This window comes from Perissodus microlepis, chromosome 11, assembly GCF_051167445.1.
Source record: "Perissodus microlepis isolate ML-2025 ecotype Zambia chromosome 11, ASM5116744v1, whole genome shotgun sequence".
Taxonomy (NCBI): Eukaryota; Metazoa; Chordata; class Actinopteri; order Cichliformes; family Cichlidae; genus Perissodus; species Perissodus microlepis.
The window spans coordinates 34,816,827-34,831,390 of record NC_140471.1 but is presented as its reverse complement, the minus strand read 5'-3'; the positions used below and the strand labels follow the sequence as shown (position 1 = coordinate 34,831,390).

Sequence of the window (14,564 nt, the reverse complement as noted above, 5' to 3'; positions counted from 1 at the left end):
TCTGGTCTCCTGAGTTCCTACTGAGCTCCCGGTTATCATGTTTTCTTTCTTGTATCTTGTTTTGTTTCTACATCCTGCCTGTCACAGCACAACCTTGACACCTACTTTACAACTTTTGTGAACAGCTCATTCTGCTCAAAAGCATCATGGAAATCACCCAGTTTTTTTCTGCAGAGACGTACTGTAAGGCAGGCCCCCTCCTGTGTAGATCTTTGATAGATGTTGTTTCATTTTAACAATAAAGATCACTGTGTTTTTTGTGATGTTTTGTGATGCACCATAACTTGATATACTTATAAATTTAAAAATGGAAAAGCAAATTACATGAGGGAGACAGGACTTAGGTGTTTTGGTTTTAATTGGTTAACAATTACTCAAGAAAAAAAGAAAGAAATATTCTTGTCATTGAGGATGCCAGTGGATCCAACAGTAACCTGTAAAAACCAAGAACATTTTAACAGTCATACATACATAGACACATACATATGAAAAATGTATATGCTGCATGTGCTCACCGTAATCTTGATAACTACGTGCAAAACTCTGTAAATACAGGTATAACTTTAGAGGTCGACAAATACTATTGCATTCAAGCACAAACAAATTTATTTGAGTGGTTAGAGATAATATCTAAACCGCTCACCTTTCTCTTGACGTGGTGTGACACTCGCCTGCATGTTATGACAGGCTGCATTTTTCAGAAATGTTGCCACCATGTCAGAGCTATTACTGCTGCGAGCTTGAAAGAAAAGCAGTTACCGAAAAGTAAGTTAGTCAAGATAGTTTAGTGTGTGCATTCAGCAGAAAGCTGGAATTGTGTCAAACATCTAAAATAACCACAGGTTTAAATTTTTATTGTAATTTTTGTCATCTTTAAGATTGGTTCTCTAGTGCAGTGGTTAATACACTTACAGTAATCACTTGGCTGACTTAATAACCAGTAATATTTCTGGCATTTGATTCAAGCACAATGCTTCATATTGTTTAATCATTTATTTGCATTTAACTTCTAATTCTTTAAAATAGCTTACCATACAGCATGTGTCTATGCAGGGAGTCTTCCGTTCCTTTCTCCTTGTCTAGTGGAGGCTCTATTTCCTGGAAAATGATGCATTCGGAGCATTCGGCCCACTTGCCACTCCATAGTAGGTTCTTGCGCTGTGGCCTTCCTGTAATAAAATCACAGAAAAGAGCAAAGCAGATAATGACTGTGATATCAATTTTCTCTTCTAATGAAACTTCTAATCAAACTTTAGCTTTAAATAGGGTCCCTGTGTAAAAATCTAAATTTAAGAAGCAGAATTCTTTCAGTTTTGAGCTAAAGTGCTGCAGAAAATGCTGCTTCAATGGGTCAAATAAACAGAATTCTACAGTGGAAATTGGGCCCTGGGTACATGAAAGCATAGAAAAACAGGGTGGTCAATTAGAAAAGCTAAATCTGAATTTAGTTATCTTGTCAACTCTAATAAGAAATTATTGATTTACCCTTTTAATGGGTAAATACATCATAGAAGCCAGGGGGTTTGTGCTGATGTTAATCAATTTGCTCCTAAAACATGAAACAATCTTTCACATAAGTGACTTTCACCTCAAAGAAATTGTCAAAAATCCTAAATCACAAGAACATGGCTGTGACCTAAGGTGGAATAAAATAGTACATTCAGTAGAGTCCCATTGTGGTTTCCCATTTAATGTGTTATTATAAAAATAGTCCATAACAGGTGGCAGAAATTTTCACTTGTCCCTATAATGTGGCAGGGTTGATTTTTAAACTTTACAGTCATTTCAGGTGCTGAATGTGGGACTTTCTGTCTTTATGCTGTTGCTAACCACTTTTTTGTGATGTAGACTCAATTCACCATCAAATAAAAGGACCAGCACATTTTTAAAGTCATTTCTGGAGCACTGTAGTTATTTGCAGTGTTTATGTCAGGCTCTTGACACTACTGCCCGAACCAATAGTTAATACACTGTCAGTGTATGAATGCGAGAGTGAATGAATAGTGGCATTGTAAAGCGCTTTGGGTGCCTTGAAAAGCGCTATATAAATCCAATCCATTATTATAGCATGACTTGTTACAGCAAAGGGGATTCACAGTGACGAGAACATATAGAGTGCTAGTCATGTAAAATTCTCTTTTGGGCTTTTATGGGCATAGACAGCACGAGTTAAACACTGAGAAGAAGCTGTTTATTTTTGCTGTTTTAAAACTAAAAGAAAATGATGACTGACTTTCACACTTTTTGACCAGCTTCGTGTGGATGGGTCAAGACTTTTTTTTTGTAATTTATGTGTTACAATGAAAACTGTCAATTATATGTGTTTGAAGTGATTACAAGTAATTTATAGAAAACCTTGGTTTCTTTTGCATTACTATCAGACTCGAAGGGCCTATAAATCAAATTCTGAACAATTCATTCCTATCTGAGGTCTTCTTGTCTGAACTGTTGCCCTAAAATTGAACCCTGAGGAATCTAAGGCCATTGAGGTGAGACAAACGAGTCCTTCCCTCACTGAAACAAGCAAAAAAAACGAAACAAAAAACCACCGATTGCAAATACATGCTGCAAATCCCTGTGACATCAGATATGCAAACCCACAGTCTGCTGAACAGGATACTGTTGGTGAAATGGTCACAAATATTTTCCCTTTTAACGGGTAAATACATCATAGAAGCCAGGGGGTTTGTGCTGATGTTAATCAATTTGCTCCTAAAACATGAAAGAATCTTTCACAGAAGTGACTTTCACCTTACAGCTCAGTGAAATTTACACTTGTCCTACATTGTTAGGTTCTTTAAAAAAAAAAAAAAGGTTATGGTTTGGGTTAAAATTCAGCGGAATACAAGTGGTAGACATGAGCTTCTTCCAAATCACGTTTGGGCTCACTCTTTGAGACGGGTCATTTGTGGGAGTCTGGTTAGAGCTGCTGCTCTACCACATCCAAAGGAGTCAGCTGAGGTGGTTCTGGCCTACTGATCACCACTTAGGTGTTGTGTTTCAAGCATGTCTCAGTCAGAGAGACTTTATTTATCCCCAAGGGGCAATTAAGATAGATACTTAGCCAACCGCACATACAATACACAAACATCACATTGGGGAGACAGGTCAGGCTAGCAATGGACGGTCGACCGCACGAGCAGCGACCCGATCCGAAACAATGGAAAGTGCACAACACGATGAAAGACGAGGAGATAAACAAACTCCCCCCAGACTGAGCTCCAATGGAGAGATCAGTTTGAGAACAGAAAAAAACACCTCAGCACATGACACATGAATCATCACATCTCACAACATAGAAGACATAAGCTTTGAAGGTGTTTGGAGGGGGTGGGGGGTGAGTGTAGGTCTCTGTCAGTGTACATGTGTATGTGTGTGTGCGTGTGTGTGCGTGTGTCCCGTGTTCAGCTGAGAGAAAGTGTCCCTTCACTCGGTTAGGCAAAGGTCAACAATCTTCGGTCGACGTGGGTGGCCTTGACCGAGAGAGAGGGAGAAGGAGAAAGTGTAACCACCTCCATCAAGAGCCAGGAAAGAAAAAAAAAGAAGACCAGGAGGAGATCCCCTGTGGGTGTATGAAATGATCATTTGAGGGTGATGTTACAGCCCCTGGCCTTGGAGGAAGTGGGCCGGCCTCCCTGTAGGGAAACCCAAGTGTGCCAGGACCTACAGACGATTGGCTGGCTGTTGACCTGTGGTGCTCCAGGGACCAATGAGTGACTGATTGTACCCACCTGTGACTACAAAAGGCTGAAGAACTTTCATTCAGTGGACACTGCTTTGGACTGAATGTGCAGGTTGTCCCTCAAGCTTCTGTCTTTGTACCATGCTTGTTGAACTCTGTGTAAGGTGTGGAGTTTTTCCTGAATAGCCTTCAGTCGTATTCCTGCTTGTGAGGCTAGACCTAATTTGTACCTGTACACGAGAAAGTTCTTTTGTGTTGGCCAATTGCCTAGTGGTTTTCTTTAAGCGACGCTATCGGTTTTCAGTTCTGAGTTTTTTGTAATAAAGCTTTTTCTTAAACTGATTCCCTCCGTGGTGGCCTCATTTATGTTACCTTCCCTGTTGCCTAGCAGAGCCAGGACATAACAGGGGATAATTGAAGAAAATCTTGGTGTACCAGGATAATGAACAAACATTAAAGTCCACTTTACAACAAGTGTTATTACCCAGATCTACCAATGTCCACAGCTGCTTTGGGGAAATACAGGGTTTAGTGGTATGCCCAAGGAGAGTTCAACAATTGAAGGAGCCTAAACATCTGACCTACTGCTGCTTCAACAACTGTGTCACCAAATGATGTGACACATAATGAAAAACAACTTGTCAAGAAATGAAAACTAGGTCAGTGCAGCTGTTAAAAGTTATTTAACATGTTATGCCACAGTGCCACAGCAAGTGGTTAGATAGGCACACATTTTGCCACTTTTAAAGGGCAAAAAAGTCCAGCTGTAAAGGCAGGAAATAGTTGATGATGATGGTAATCATTTTGGTACCATAGTCGCAGATTACCACCCACATCATTATACTTGTTGTCATGGTCCTGGGTCATTCTGACCCAGTATTCTTTGTTTCCTTGTGTTTCTGTAGACTGTGAAGTTCTTTTGTTGTTATTGGAGTTATTCTATCGGTCCTAAGTTGTTTAGTTTAGTTTATCATCATGTCTGTGCTCTCTCTTCCCCTCTGGTCTGCGTCTTTGTGTATTTCCTGTGTTATTGTGAAGGTCTGGTCTCGTCATGTCTGATTACTCCCAGCTGTGCTCTCCTTCTGTGTCTCATTCCCTCGTTATCACCTATGTGTATTTAAGCCTTGTATTTGCCTCTGTTAGTTGCTGGTTCTTCTGTGATGTCTCCCCGTGTTCCGCTGCATGTTATCTTGTGAGTTTTGGCTTCAGTTTCATGTGTTTAGGTTTTCCCAGTTTAGTTATTTCTTAGTTCCTGTCCTCCCCATCTCCACTTAAATAAACTCACTCCTCATCCCAACCTCTGCCTGAACTTGGGTCCTCACTTCACCTTCACACGTCTGCCGACACAGCAGTGACACTTTTTTAGGTTTGTTTTTTTGAGTTGGCCACTGCATGACAGCAAACTCCACACTTTCCAAACAGTTAGCGCACACAGGCCTAAACAGAGGCACTGGTCAAAGTGCAAACTGACTCTAACCGTAGCAAAACATTTAAAATATGAAACAAAAGCAGATTTTAACTTCAAACACTACAATCTGCGAACACGTGTATGAGCTCTTCCAATCAATCATTACACAATGGACAACAAAATACAAAATACAGTCCTCAGTGCAAATAAGTGCACCATTGCTTGTCATTGTAGCCAGTTGTCAACTTTCTACATAGCCTGGACCAAATCTGTCTTCTGGCAATGAACTGGATGCAGAATCAGAAATGCTTTGATTCAAAAATGGGCAATATGCTGGGAGGAACTGCATCATCATACGAGGGTGTACTAAACCGCTTATTGACAAGGTGAGAGTGGTGCAACACCACATTCTCCAAAATAATTACAAGATTGGCATGACAGGCCTCAACAGCCGTCTCTCCTCAGGTGGGATCAGCTTCTCACAAAGTGCATTCAGGAATGTTATGAGGTGCTCGGTGTTGTACGGGCCAATAGTGGGGATATGTCATAGGACACCATCACTGGGGATGGCAGCACGCACGGTTATGTTGGCGCCCCTCTGTCCTGAAACGGTGAAAGTGGGCCTGTACCCAGTGAGGTTCTTTCCACATCTCCTCTTTTACAACATAAATGGAGACATGATGTGCCCCCAACTTCAAGCCCCATTATTCTCTCAGTAAAAAAGGGCAAAATTACAATGAAAGGTGTCTCCAGTTGACTCTAACTGTATGATATGACAAGGCATTACAGTATAGTAATATTTCCACATATTTGCATCTGGCCTCCTTCACAGCATCAGAGTTCCTTTGAAATGGAACTCTGTAGAGCTGCTTCATTTCCACATGGTTACTTCTTAGGACGCGGTCAGTGGTGGTCAGGTTTATGGCATTGTTTGTAACGACCATGTTCACAACAGCTGCAGAGGATGGCAGCCTTTGGATTCTATAAAGATGTATAGTAACTTGTAATGGGAATGAGGAAACAATTACATAAAGTATATCACTGAAGATATCTCTGTATATACTGCACAGCAATCTGTTCTCCAGTCAAAAAATCCTGACAAAGAATGCAGCAGTGTTTCTGTCTAGAAGAAGCTGTACTCTTTGTCCATCCTCTAAGTAAAAGGCCATGATTGATAACATGATCAATAACAGCTGCCCAAATTTCTTCTGAAACTTGGGCCTTTCCAACTACACCTGCACCCCTCTACCTCTTACTCTCACTCTCATCTGCCTCAGACCGCCTCCATCCGTGCTGGTAAAGAACAACACAGACGTGGCACCTTTTAAGTCCTGCAGACTGAAGATTATTGTGAAGGCTCTCTCTCACAGTCTGTTCTCTAAAACCTAAAAGAGAATTATGGATTTGATCAACTGGTCCCTGAATGCTATTGACACCCTTTTCTCAACGAGAAGTCTGGGCTCGGGTGAGCCTGAGTGTCCTGGAGGTACTTTCCCTGCCGGATACACGATGGACGGGTGGCATAACTGGAGGATCATGTGCCTGGCGGGACTGTCGATCGAGGACGCTGAAGATATCTACCTATTCGGAACCATGATAACAGGGTTCTTGCTGATCGGAGCTGGCTTGGCCCTGGCTTTTCGGAGAATAAAGAAAGCGGAACCGGCTGTTCAAACCCCCCAAGGCTGCCCGCTGGGATTGAAACGATGGGACGAGGCGCAACTTCTCAGAATGGGCTCACTGAGTGCAGCATGGATAAGATCTTGGAGAAGCTTGCGGCTGCTGTGAATACTCAGAATAAGACCTCTGAGCGTAAACTGGATCACATCATGGAGCAGCTCACTGCGGTCGTGAGTTCTCAGAATCTGCTCTTTGAGCACAAGAATGACAAGACCACGGAGCGCAAGTTTGATAACATCATGGAGAAGCTCGTGGCTCTCCAACGGGAGATGGAGAGACCAGTGTCGGACTGTTAAGAACAGCTTGAAATTCTCATGAGTTGTTTGCACAAAAGAAAAAACACCATCATAATGTGGCTATCCCTTCGGCGCCAGCTGTGGGCTCAAGGCTGGAGCTGAACAAAAACTTCCTGATAACGACTGTGTTTAGACTGTTCTTCCCACTCCATGTAAGGCCACCTGGGTTGGCTGGCAGTCTGTTTACTTAGCCTGGCAGGGCGAAGGACACTGTCTCAGCTGAACTATGGACACGCACACACATACACTTACACTGATAAGCACTCACTCATCCCTCCTCCCCTTCCAAACGCCTTCTACGCTTGTTCCCTCCTGGAGAACACGGAGGGTCTGGGCCCGCGCTGGAGAGACGGCGCAGTGGCAGGATGGCTGCTGTGTTGCATAGGATTATTCCTCACCCCCTACCCAACCCTGTTGCTGGTCACGTGCTCCATAATGTTGTACTGTGGACATTTATGTGCTTTCTGTGCAGAGGAGTTTTTTTGTTTCCTGTTTGCTGTCCTCCTGTAGCCCAGCATGAGCAGAGGTCTATTTTTTTCCTCTTGTACCTTTCCCGCTGTAGTGTACATTTCAGTGTTTTTTTCTGTAATGCAACCGTTCTCTGACTTGTATCCCCATGTGATGTCTGTGTTGTGTGTGTAAGGTCGGGGGGCGGGTTCATTCCACTGCAGGGCAACCTGCCACTGCATGTGGCGAATAAAATTTGAACTTGAACTTGAACTTGGAGTGTCAAACAGGTGCTTTAGGGGTTTCATACATATTTCTGTTTGGTTACTGCAGCTAAAACAGTGGGGTTTGGACTACTTGAATCACATCTGTAATAACTGTTTTGCAGTCGGGTGGGGAAAATGTGTGAATTCAGTGAGAAATTGTTAACATATTTGCTCTGCTGAGATAGTGATGTTAAAACCTGAGTGGATCCAAGTTTTTTTAGGCAGGTCAATGCAATCAAGAAAAACTGTAATATTTTAGAATGAGATCGAGTTGTTTGATACTTTAATCCACTTAACCCAGTATTCTCAAGCATCTGCATTTAGTAACAGAGTTAAGACGGACTTTTGCGAGATCTCGCAAAAGTCCGTCTTAATTTTTTTTTCTCCCATGTCCCCTGCGGGGCTCTGTACAAACGTCCATCCATCCATCCATCCATCCATTCGCTTCCGCTTATCCTTTTCAGGGTCGCGGGGGGCGCTGGAGCCTATCCCAGCTGTCATAGGGCGAGAGGTGGGGTACACCCTGGACAGGTCGCCAGTCTGTCGCAGGGCCAAACGTAGGGAGTGTAAAACTATGTGTCAAATTTTAGTGGGACTGTAAGAAGATCTGCATTTGCAGGAGCAAAATTTGACAGTTGGCTGGTATGATACGCATTCTGTGTACTGAATTGTTCTTTGCATGTATGTGCGTGTGTGTGTGTGTGTGTGTGTGTGTGTGTGTGTGTATGTGTGTTCATGTTAGATAAGCAAAGCTGTGACACAGTGAGTGAACTGTGTAGCTGGGTCATTGATCGTTATGTTGATAGCACAGACAGGAGTGTGCAGAGCATTACTGCACGCTGCTATCTGTTTTGATCTAACTTTTGAATTTTCAAGTTGACTTGACGTCTGTGTTATCTTTTACTATAAACTTTCTACAAAACAAGACTAATGATTGACGGCTAAATTTGAATATCAGTAATTTAATTTACAAAACGTAATAAATGTACTTTTGTCTGTCTAAAGTAAAGCAATTATATCAACACAGATTTAATTGAGAATTTCAAATAGGTTGCAGGGGCAGCAGCCTAAGCAGAGAAGCCCAGACGTCCCTCTCCCCAGCCACCTCTTCCAGCTTGTCCAGTGGAACACCGAGGCGTTCCCAGGCGTCTGCCCCGGGGCCTCCTCCCAGTGGGACATGCCCTGGAGACCTCACTCAGGAGGTGCTTAGAGGCATCCTTGTCAGATGCCCTCACCACCTCAAGTGGCTCCTTTCGAAATGAAGGAGCAGCGGCTCTACTCTGAGCTCCTCCCGGATGGCCGAACTGCTCACCCTATCTCAGTCACCCTTCCAAGGAAGCCCATTTCCGCCGCTTGTATCCGTGATCTCGTTCTTTCGGTTACTACCCACAGCTTGTGACCACAGGTGAGGGTAGGGACCTAGATGGGCCAGTAAATTGAGAGCTTCGCTTTTACACTCAGCTCTCTCTTCATCACAACAGACCAATATAGCGTCCAGATCACTGCAGCCGCAGCACCAATCCGTCTGTCAATCTCCCACTCCCTTCTCCTGTCACTCCTGAACAAGACCATGAGACACTTAAACTTCTCCACTTGGGGCAAGAACTTGTCCCTGACCCAAGTGGGCACTCCACCCTTTTCCAGCTGAGGACCATGGCCTCAGATTTGGAGGTGCTGATTCTCATTTCCACCGCTTTATCGGCTGCGAACCGTTCCAAAGCGAGCTGGAGGCCATTACCCGATGAAGCCAACAGAACCACATCATTCACAAAAAGCAGAGATGAGATCCTGAGACCACCGAAGTGAAAGCCTTCTGCCACTTGGCTACGCCTAGAAATTCTGTCCATAAAAGTTACGAACAGAATTTGTGACAAAGGGCAGCCCTGGCAGGACCCATCACCCACCGGGAACGAGTCTGACTTATTGCTGGCTATGCGGACCAAGCTCTTGCAACAGTTGTATAAGGCTTGAATGACCCGTAGCAATGAGCCAAACACCATTAAAATTAGAAAAGTTTGAAAAAATTTTGTTTTCTTTAACTTCATCAACAGTTCTGCCGGTGTTTTCTTCTTGCCTGCACTGAAATTTTTAAGAAATACTTATAAATACTTATATCTGAAATTTCCAGAAGTTATAAAGATACAGAGAATTCCTGCATGCATAGAACAATGATATCCAAAAATAAGCTCACTGGTGCGCTTTAGTGCCATGATGGTCAAACAGAAAAATTAAGGGTTTCCCCAAACAGATAACAGCAGGACTCTGGGAAGCTGCTGCATAGTTTGTTGCTGTATTTGTTGTCAGTTTGTTTATTCTTTTTTATTTATGAGCACAAAGTTACCATCTTAAAAATCTAACTTACTTTGACCTGTGGAAACCCATATTTACTGTGTGTATGTGTGTATTATAAGCGTCTGTGTAAGTAGATGGTGCTGCAGATACCTTCCAGTTCCAAATCATTGCTCTCAAGATTTATATGATAGGTCCAGGTCTGCTTTATGCAGTTATCCACCCTGAAAAACAGTGAACATAGCAATTTTTATAAATGCAAGTGAAACATAGCAGACTTTCGTTTCATTCTGAAACATGCGCTGACGACTGTTACATTTTCTACACATCACTTCCCTAATTCTAGTATCTATTTGTGCTTGTGGGGTTTCTTGTTTCTGTTAATTTCTCCTGTTCTGACCATTCCATTAAGCAGTTTCACGCACGGGTTTATCCATTTCGTCAAACTCCAAAATCAGGAACACTCCACTGGAACATTTCTATTTTTTAACTAACTTGGAAGTAAGTAAAGTGTATTTCACTGTAATCAGAATCACAAAGCGCTGAACAACAATTACAATGCAATATAAACAAAGAACCATATTAAAAACAGAATTTAAGGTTAAAAAACAGATAACAAAAGAATCTCAGCAGAAGGTTGGATTAGAGAAAGACTCCACAGAGTCAGCTAAACAGAACTACAGTGGTAAACTGTTTCAGAGCCTCGGTGCCACAGACTGAAAAGCTCTGTCCCACTTAGTCTTTAGCCTTGGATGAGGGACAGCTAATAAAGTTCGAGGTTGTGAGATAGCAACCAGCAGTGTGTTTGAGAAAAAGTTGAGATAAATAGTCTGGAGTTTGTCTATTTGCTTATCTGTATGTAAGTGTGAGGATTTTAAAACTTCTAAAATCAAGTGGGAGCTGATGTAAAGGAAATAAAACAGGGGTAATGTGAGCTTGCCTCCCAGAATGTGTCAGGAGTCTGGCTGCAGCATTCTGAATTGCAGGTGTGACAGAGGTGATTTGTCTATGCCCGTAAAGAGGGCATTACAATAATCTAAGTGCAATGACACAAGTGAATGAACAGTTGTTCCATTTCAGAGGAGGAAACTATAGCTCACAGCTTAGAAATGTTCTGTGCTGTTAAGCTGATGTGATTTTTCGGGATAAGATTTTATTAAATAATTGTGTGCATCACATGTTTCAACTTGCTTTGATGCAAGGCAAGTTGCATCAAAGACACTTTTACTCACAATTTCACAGGTGATTTCATTTAGCTTCAAGGTCCAGAGCAGGGGCAGGCAACTCCAGGCCTCGAGTGCCGGTATCCTGCAGGTTTTAGATCTCACCCTGGGTCAACACACCTGAATCAAATGATTAGTTCATTAGCAGGCCTCTGGAGAACTTCAAGACATGTTGAGGAGGTCATTTAGCCATTTAAATCAGCTGTGTTGGATCAAGGACATCTAAAACCTGCAGGACACCGGCACTCGAGGCCTGGAGTTGCCCACCCCTGGTCCAGAGAATATCATTGAAGTGGGTTATTTATGCTTTTCATTATTTGCATTCATATACACTCACAGGCCACTTTATTGAGTATAGCATGATTTTATTGTGCTGGACCCCTTTTTACCTTCAGAGCTGCCTTAATTCTTTGTGGCATAGATTCATACATAGTGGCATAGATGAGTCCTCAGAGACTTTGGTCCGTAGTGACACAATAGCATCACAATTGCTGCAGATTTATTTACATCCCAAAGGTGCTGTGTTGGATTGAGATTTGGTCATTTTGTGAAAGGCCACTAGACTGCAGTGAACTCATCATCATCATGTTCAATAAACCAGTTTGAGCTGATCTGAGCTCAAACACAGTGTGCTATCCTGAGGCCTTCCCCGAACCACAGCCTCAATTCACCCTCTTCAGCTTTTCTGCCATTATCTACTAGAAACACTGTCAAACCTAAATGTTGTCTGCAGTAACTGAGACTCATCAGACCTCAACATCTTTCCAGTTTTCTATTACCCAGTTTTTGTGAGCTTGAATTTTAAACTTAGTTTCACATTCTTGGCTGACAGGTGTAGCACCAAGTGTGATCTTGTGCTGTGCAGCACACCTGCTTCAAGGGTTGACGTGCACATTCAGAAATTCTCTTCTGCATACCCTTTGAGTTTTGCAAGAACATTTCATTTTTTCCCTTACATTGAGTTCTATTATTATTATTATTATTATAATTATTACTATTATTATTATTTGTGAAAAAAGAAAACTGGCATACTGTACTTGCAGGGATCAACAGTCACTTATGGGGACAAAATGCTCATCCCCATGAAGACATTTTCAGACTCAAAATGTGGTTTTAATGTCAGGGTTACAATTAGGTTATGGTTAGGTTTAGGCTAAGGGATAGGGTTAGGGGTTCATTTGTAATGGTTAGGGTTAGTGTATGTAGCTAGGAAAAGCATTATGTCAATGAGATGTCCCAACAAAGTTATCCAATCCAATTTTATTTATGAAGCACTTTAAAATACCCAGCACAGGACCAAAGTGCTGAGCAGAAAATAAGTTGAAAAAAATAGAATAACAGAAAAGAGGAAAAATAAATAACTAAAACACATAATACATAAAAATTAAAACAGCCCTATATTAAAAAAGAAAACAACATAAAACAGCATAGAATCAACTAAAAACAACTAAAATAAAATGAAAAAAATAAAAACCAACATCTCATGTGGTGTCAAAGGCCAGAAAGAAATGAAAGATATGAAAGTGTGTGTGTGTGTGTGTGTGTGTGTGTGTGTGTGTGCTTGAACTTGCTGCCTCACATGCGCATGTGTCCAGTCAGCAGCAGTGTGTCGTTTGCTCTTTCCTCCATGGTGAACACAATGTTGTCCAGCACTCTGAACTTCTGGATGTCCGCCTCTCTGTGACTGACTGCTGCTTTAAAGTACCATGTCCCCAGATGCTGCAACAGACACACACAGAGTGTGACATGACAGTGCGGGGTAGCAGTAACTGTATGAGAACGAAAGCTATTTAAAATAGCCCACGTCAGAAGACCACTTATGGAAAGACCAGAGGGAGTAGGAAGTGCATCTTTGTGGTCGTACTTAATATTTATCTCGGTAAATCTCTCTGCAGTTGTAGTAAGTGTGAAATACCAATCCTGTACAGATAAGATGCACTTAACCAGAACATTACGCAATAAGGTCAACAGTAAATCCCGTCGTACTGAGGTTATCATAAAAAAACCCTCAGACCAGTGAGGGAAGTGCCTTTGGTATTTTCATAAATCTAAACCTCTACCTTTGATTTTTACTCTCACCTTCTGCCGGTCGATCGCGTTCACAGACAGCATCTCAGGCTCCAAGCAGGGAACGATGGTCTGATACAACAAAGTGTACAAAGACAGAACAAGAGAGAAGACTTCTTTTAACATAGCTGCAGTCTAAGTCAACACTTTGTAGTAATCCTGATCAAAATGCCTGGAAACTCACAGGATTGTCTCTGAATGTGTGCAATACTCCAACAGACCACTTTATCAGTGTGGGTGGAGGTAAATTATTAATCTGCACAGCAGCATTACCCCTGAACTTTAAAGGTAAATAATAAGTTGGAAATGGGATGTTTGCATCCATGAACGTAAAACTTCAGCGTCAGGATAGAATACATTTATAGGAAACTGAAACATTTATTCTCACAGGTAGTCTTACTCATCCAACATTTTCTGAAAGGAATAAACTCGCTAAAAACTAACCATCACTGACTCATCATCATATGTAGGAGGTGTTTGTGTCTATTTCTAAACTGGAACCAACCAAATTTTCTCACGAACGTAACAAAAAACAACCCCAAGTTTTAACTTTATTTGTTTGTGTTCATCCTGCCCCGCGTCCCACACCTTCTGTCAACACACACACACTAGGAATCATTAACTTCCTGTTTCGTCTTCCCATACTAGGTTTGGGAGAACTAAATTACTGGATTATTAAAAATCACACACGGCTCTCTCAATCAGGTTTGCTTCTGATTTAAAAAAAAAAAAAAGTCAAGAAAACAATTGTATCAAAAAACAAAGAATATTTAGTTTAAGGCTATTAACAAAACAATAATCAATAAATAACAAAACTAAGCAAACATTCCCTGTAAATGACCAGTTTTAAAGACTATGAATAATTGCCAAAATATTTTGAACAGCTAATTGAATAACTGACGGTTTCATGTCTCATGTATGAAGAAGTCTCTGCTGTGTGTTAATTTGAATTCTGCTTAGAGCTGTGTTCCACACCTGCTTCCACACGGTGGAGTTGTTACACCTGAATAACTTTCTCCACATGATCCACACTTCAAAGTAAATAAGGAAAGTTTTTTTCCTACATCCTAAATCACATCACATTAGTTTCATTCCAATTTGGGGAGGTTTTGCATACGGTTACATAATTGTGATCAAATTATGTTGTTTCCTACAATAAAATGATGATAAACTATAATGAGTAGAGTATAAAAACAAGTCAGTTAA

The 14,564-nt window shown here is 41.6% G+C and overlaps 1 protein-coding gene across 1 annotated transcript; it reads right to left on the bottom strand.

Moving 5' to 3' along the window:
- Positions 1-340: 340 nt before the first annotated feature.
- LOC146378368 (apolipoprotein M-like) lies at positions 341-14,321 on the bottom strand. The gene is made up of 7 exons (XM_084944406.1): positions 13,371-14,321; positions 12,871-13,010; positions 10,222-10,292; positions 1,032-1,169; positions 644-739; positions 516-543; positions 341-434 (listed from the first exon to the last, which is right to left on the bottom strand). The coding sequence occupies exons 1-6, from the start codon at positions 13,482-13,484 to the stop codon at positions 530-532; spliced, it is 573 nt and encodes a 190-aa protein (XP_084800532.1). The 5' UTR covers positions 13,485-14,321; the 3' UTR covers positions 341-434; positions 516-529.
- Between the last annotated feature and the right edge of the window lie 243 nt (positions 14,322-14,564).

Bases quoted from the DNA above. Each gene is read 5' to 3' on its own strand.
- LOC146378368 (XM_084944406.1), bottom strand. From the start codon at position 13,484: ATGTTAAAAGAAGTCTTCTCTCTTGTTCTGTCTTTGTACACTTTGTTG. The intron at 13,011-13,370 runs GTGAGAGTAAAA...TGTCTGTTGCAG, and splicing joins ACGCGATCGACCGGCAGAAG to CATCTGGGGACATGGTACTT. The intron at 10,293-12,870 runs GTGAGGCAGCAA...ACTGTTTTTCAG, and splicing joins CTGACTGGACACATGCGCAT to GGTGGATAACTGCATAAAGC.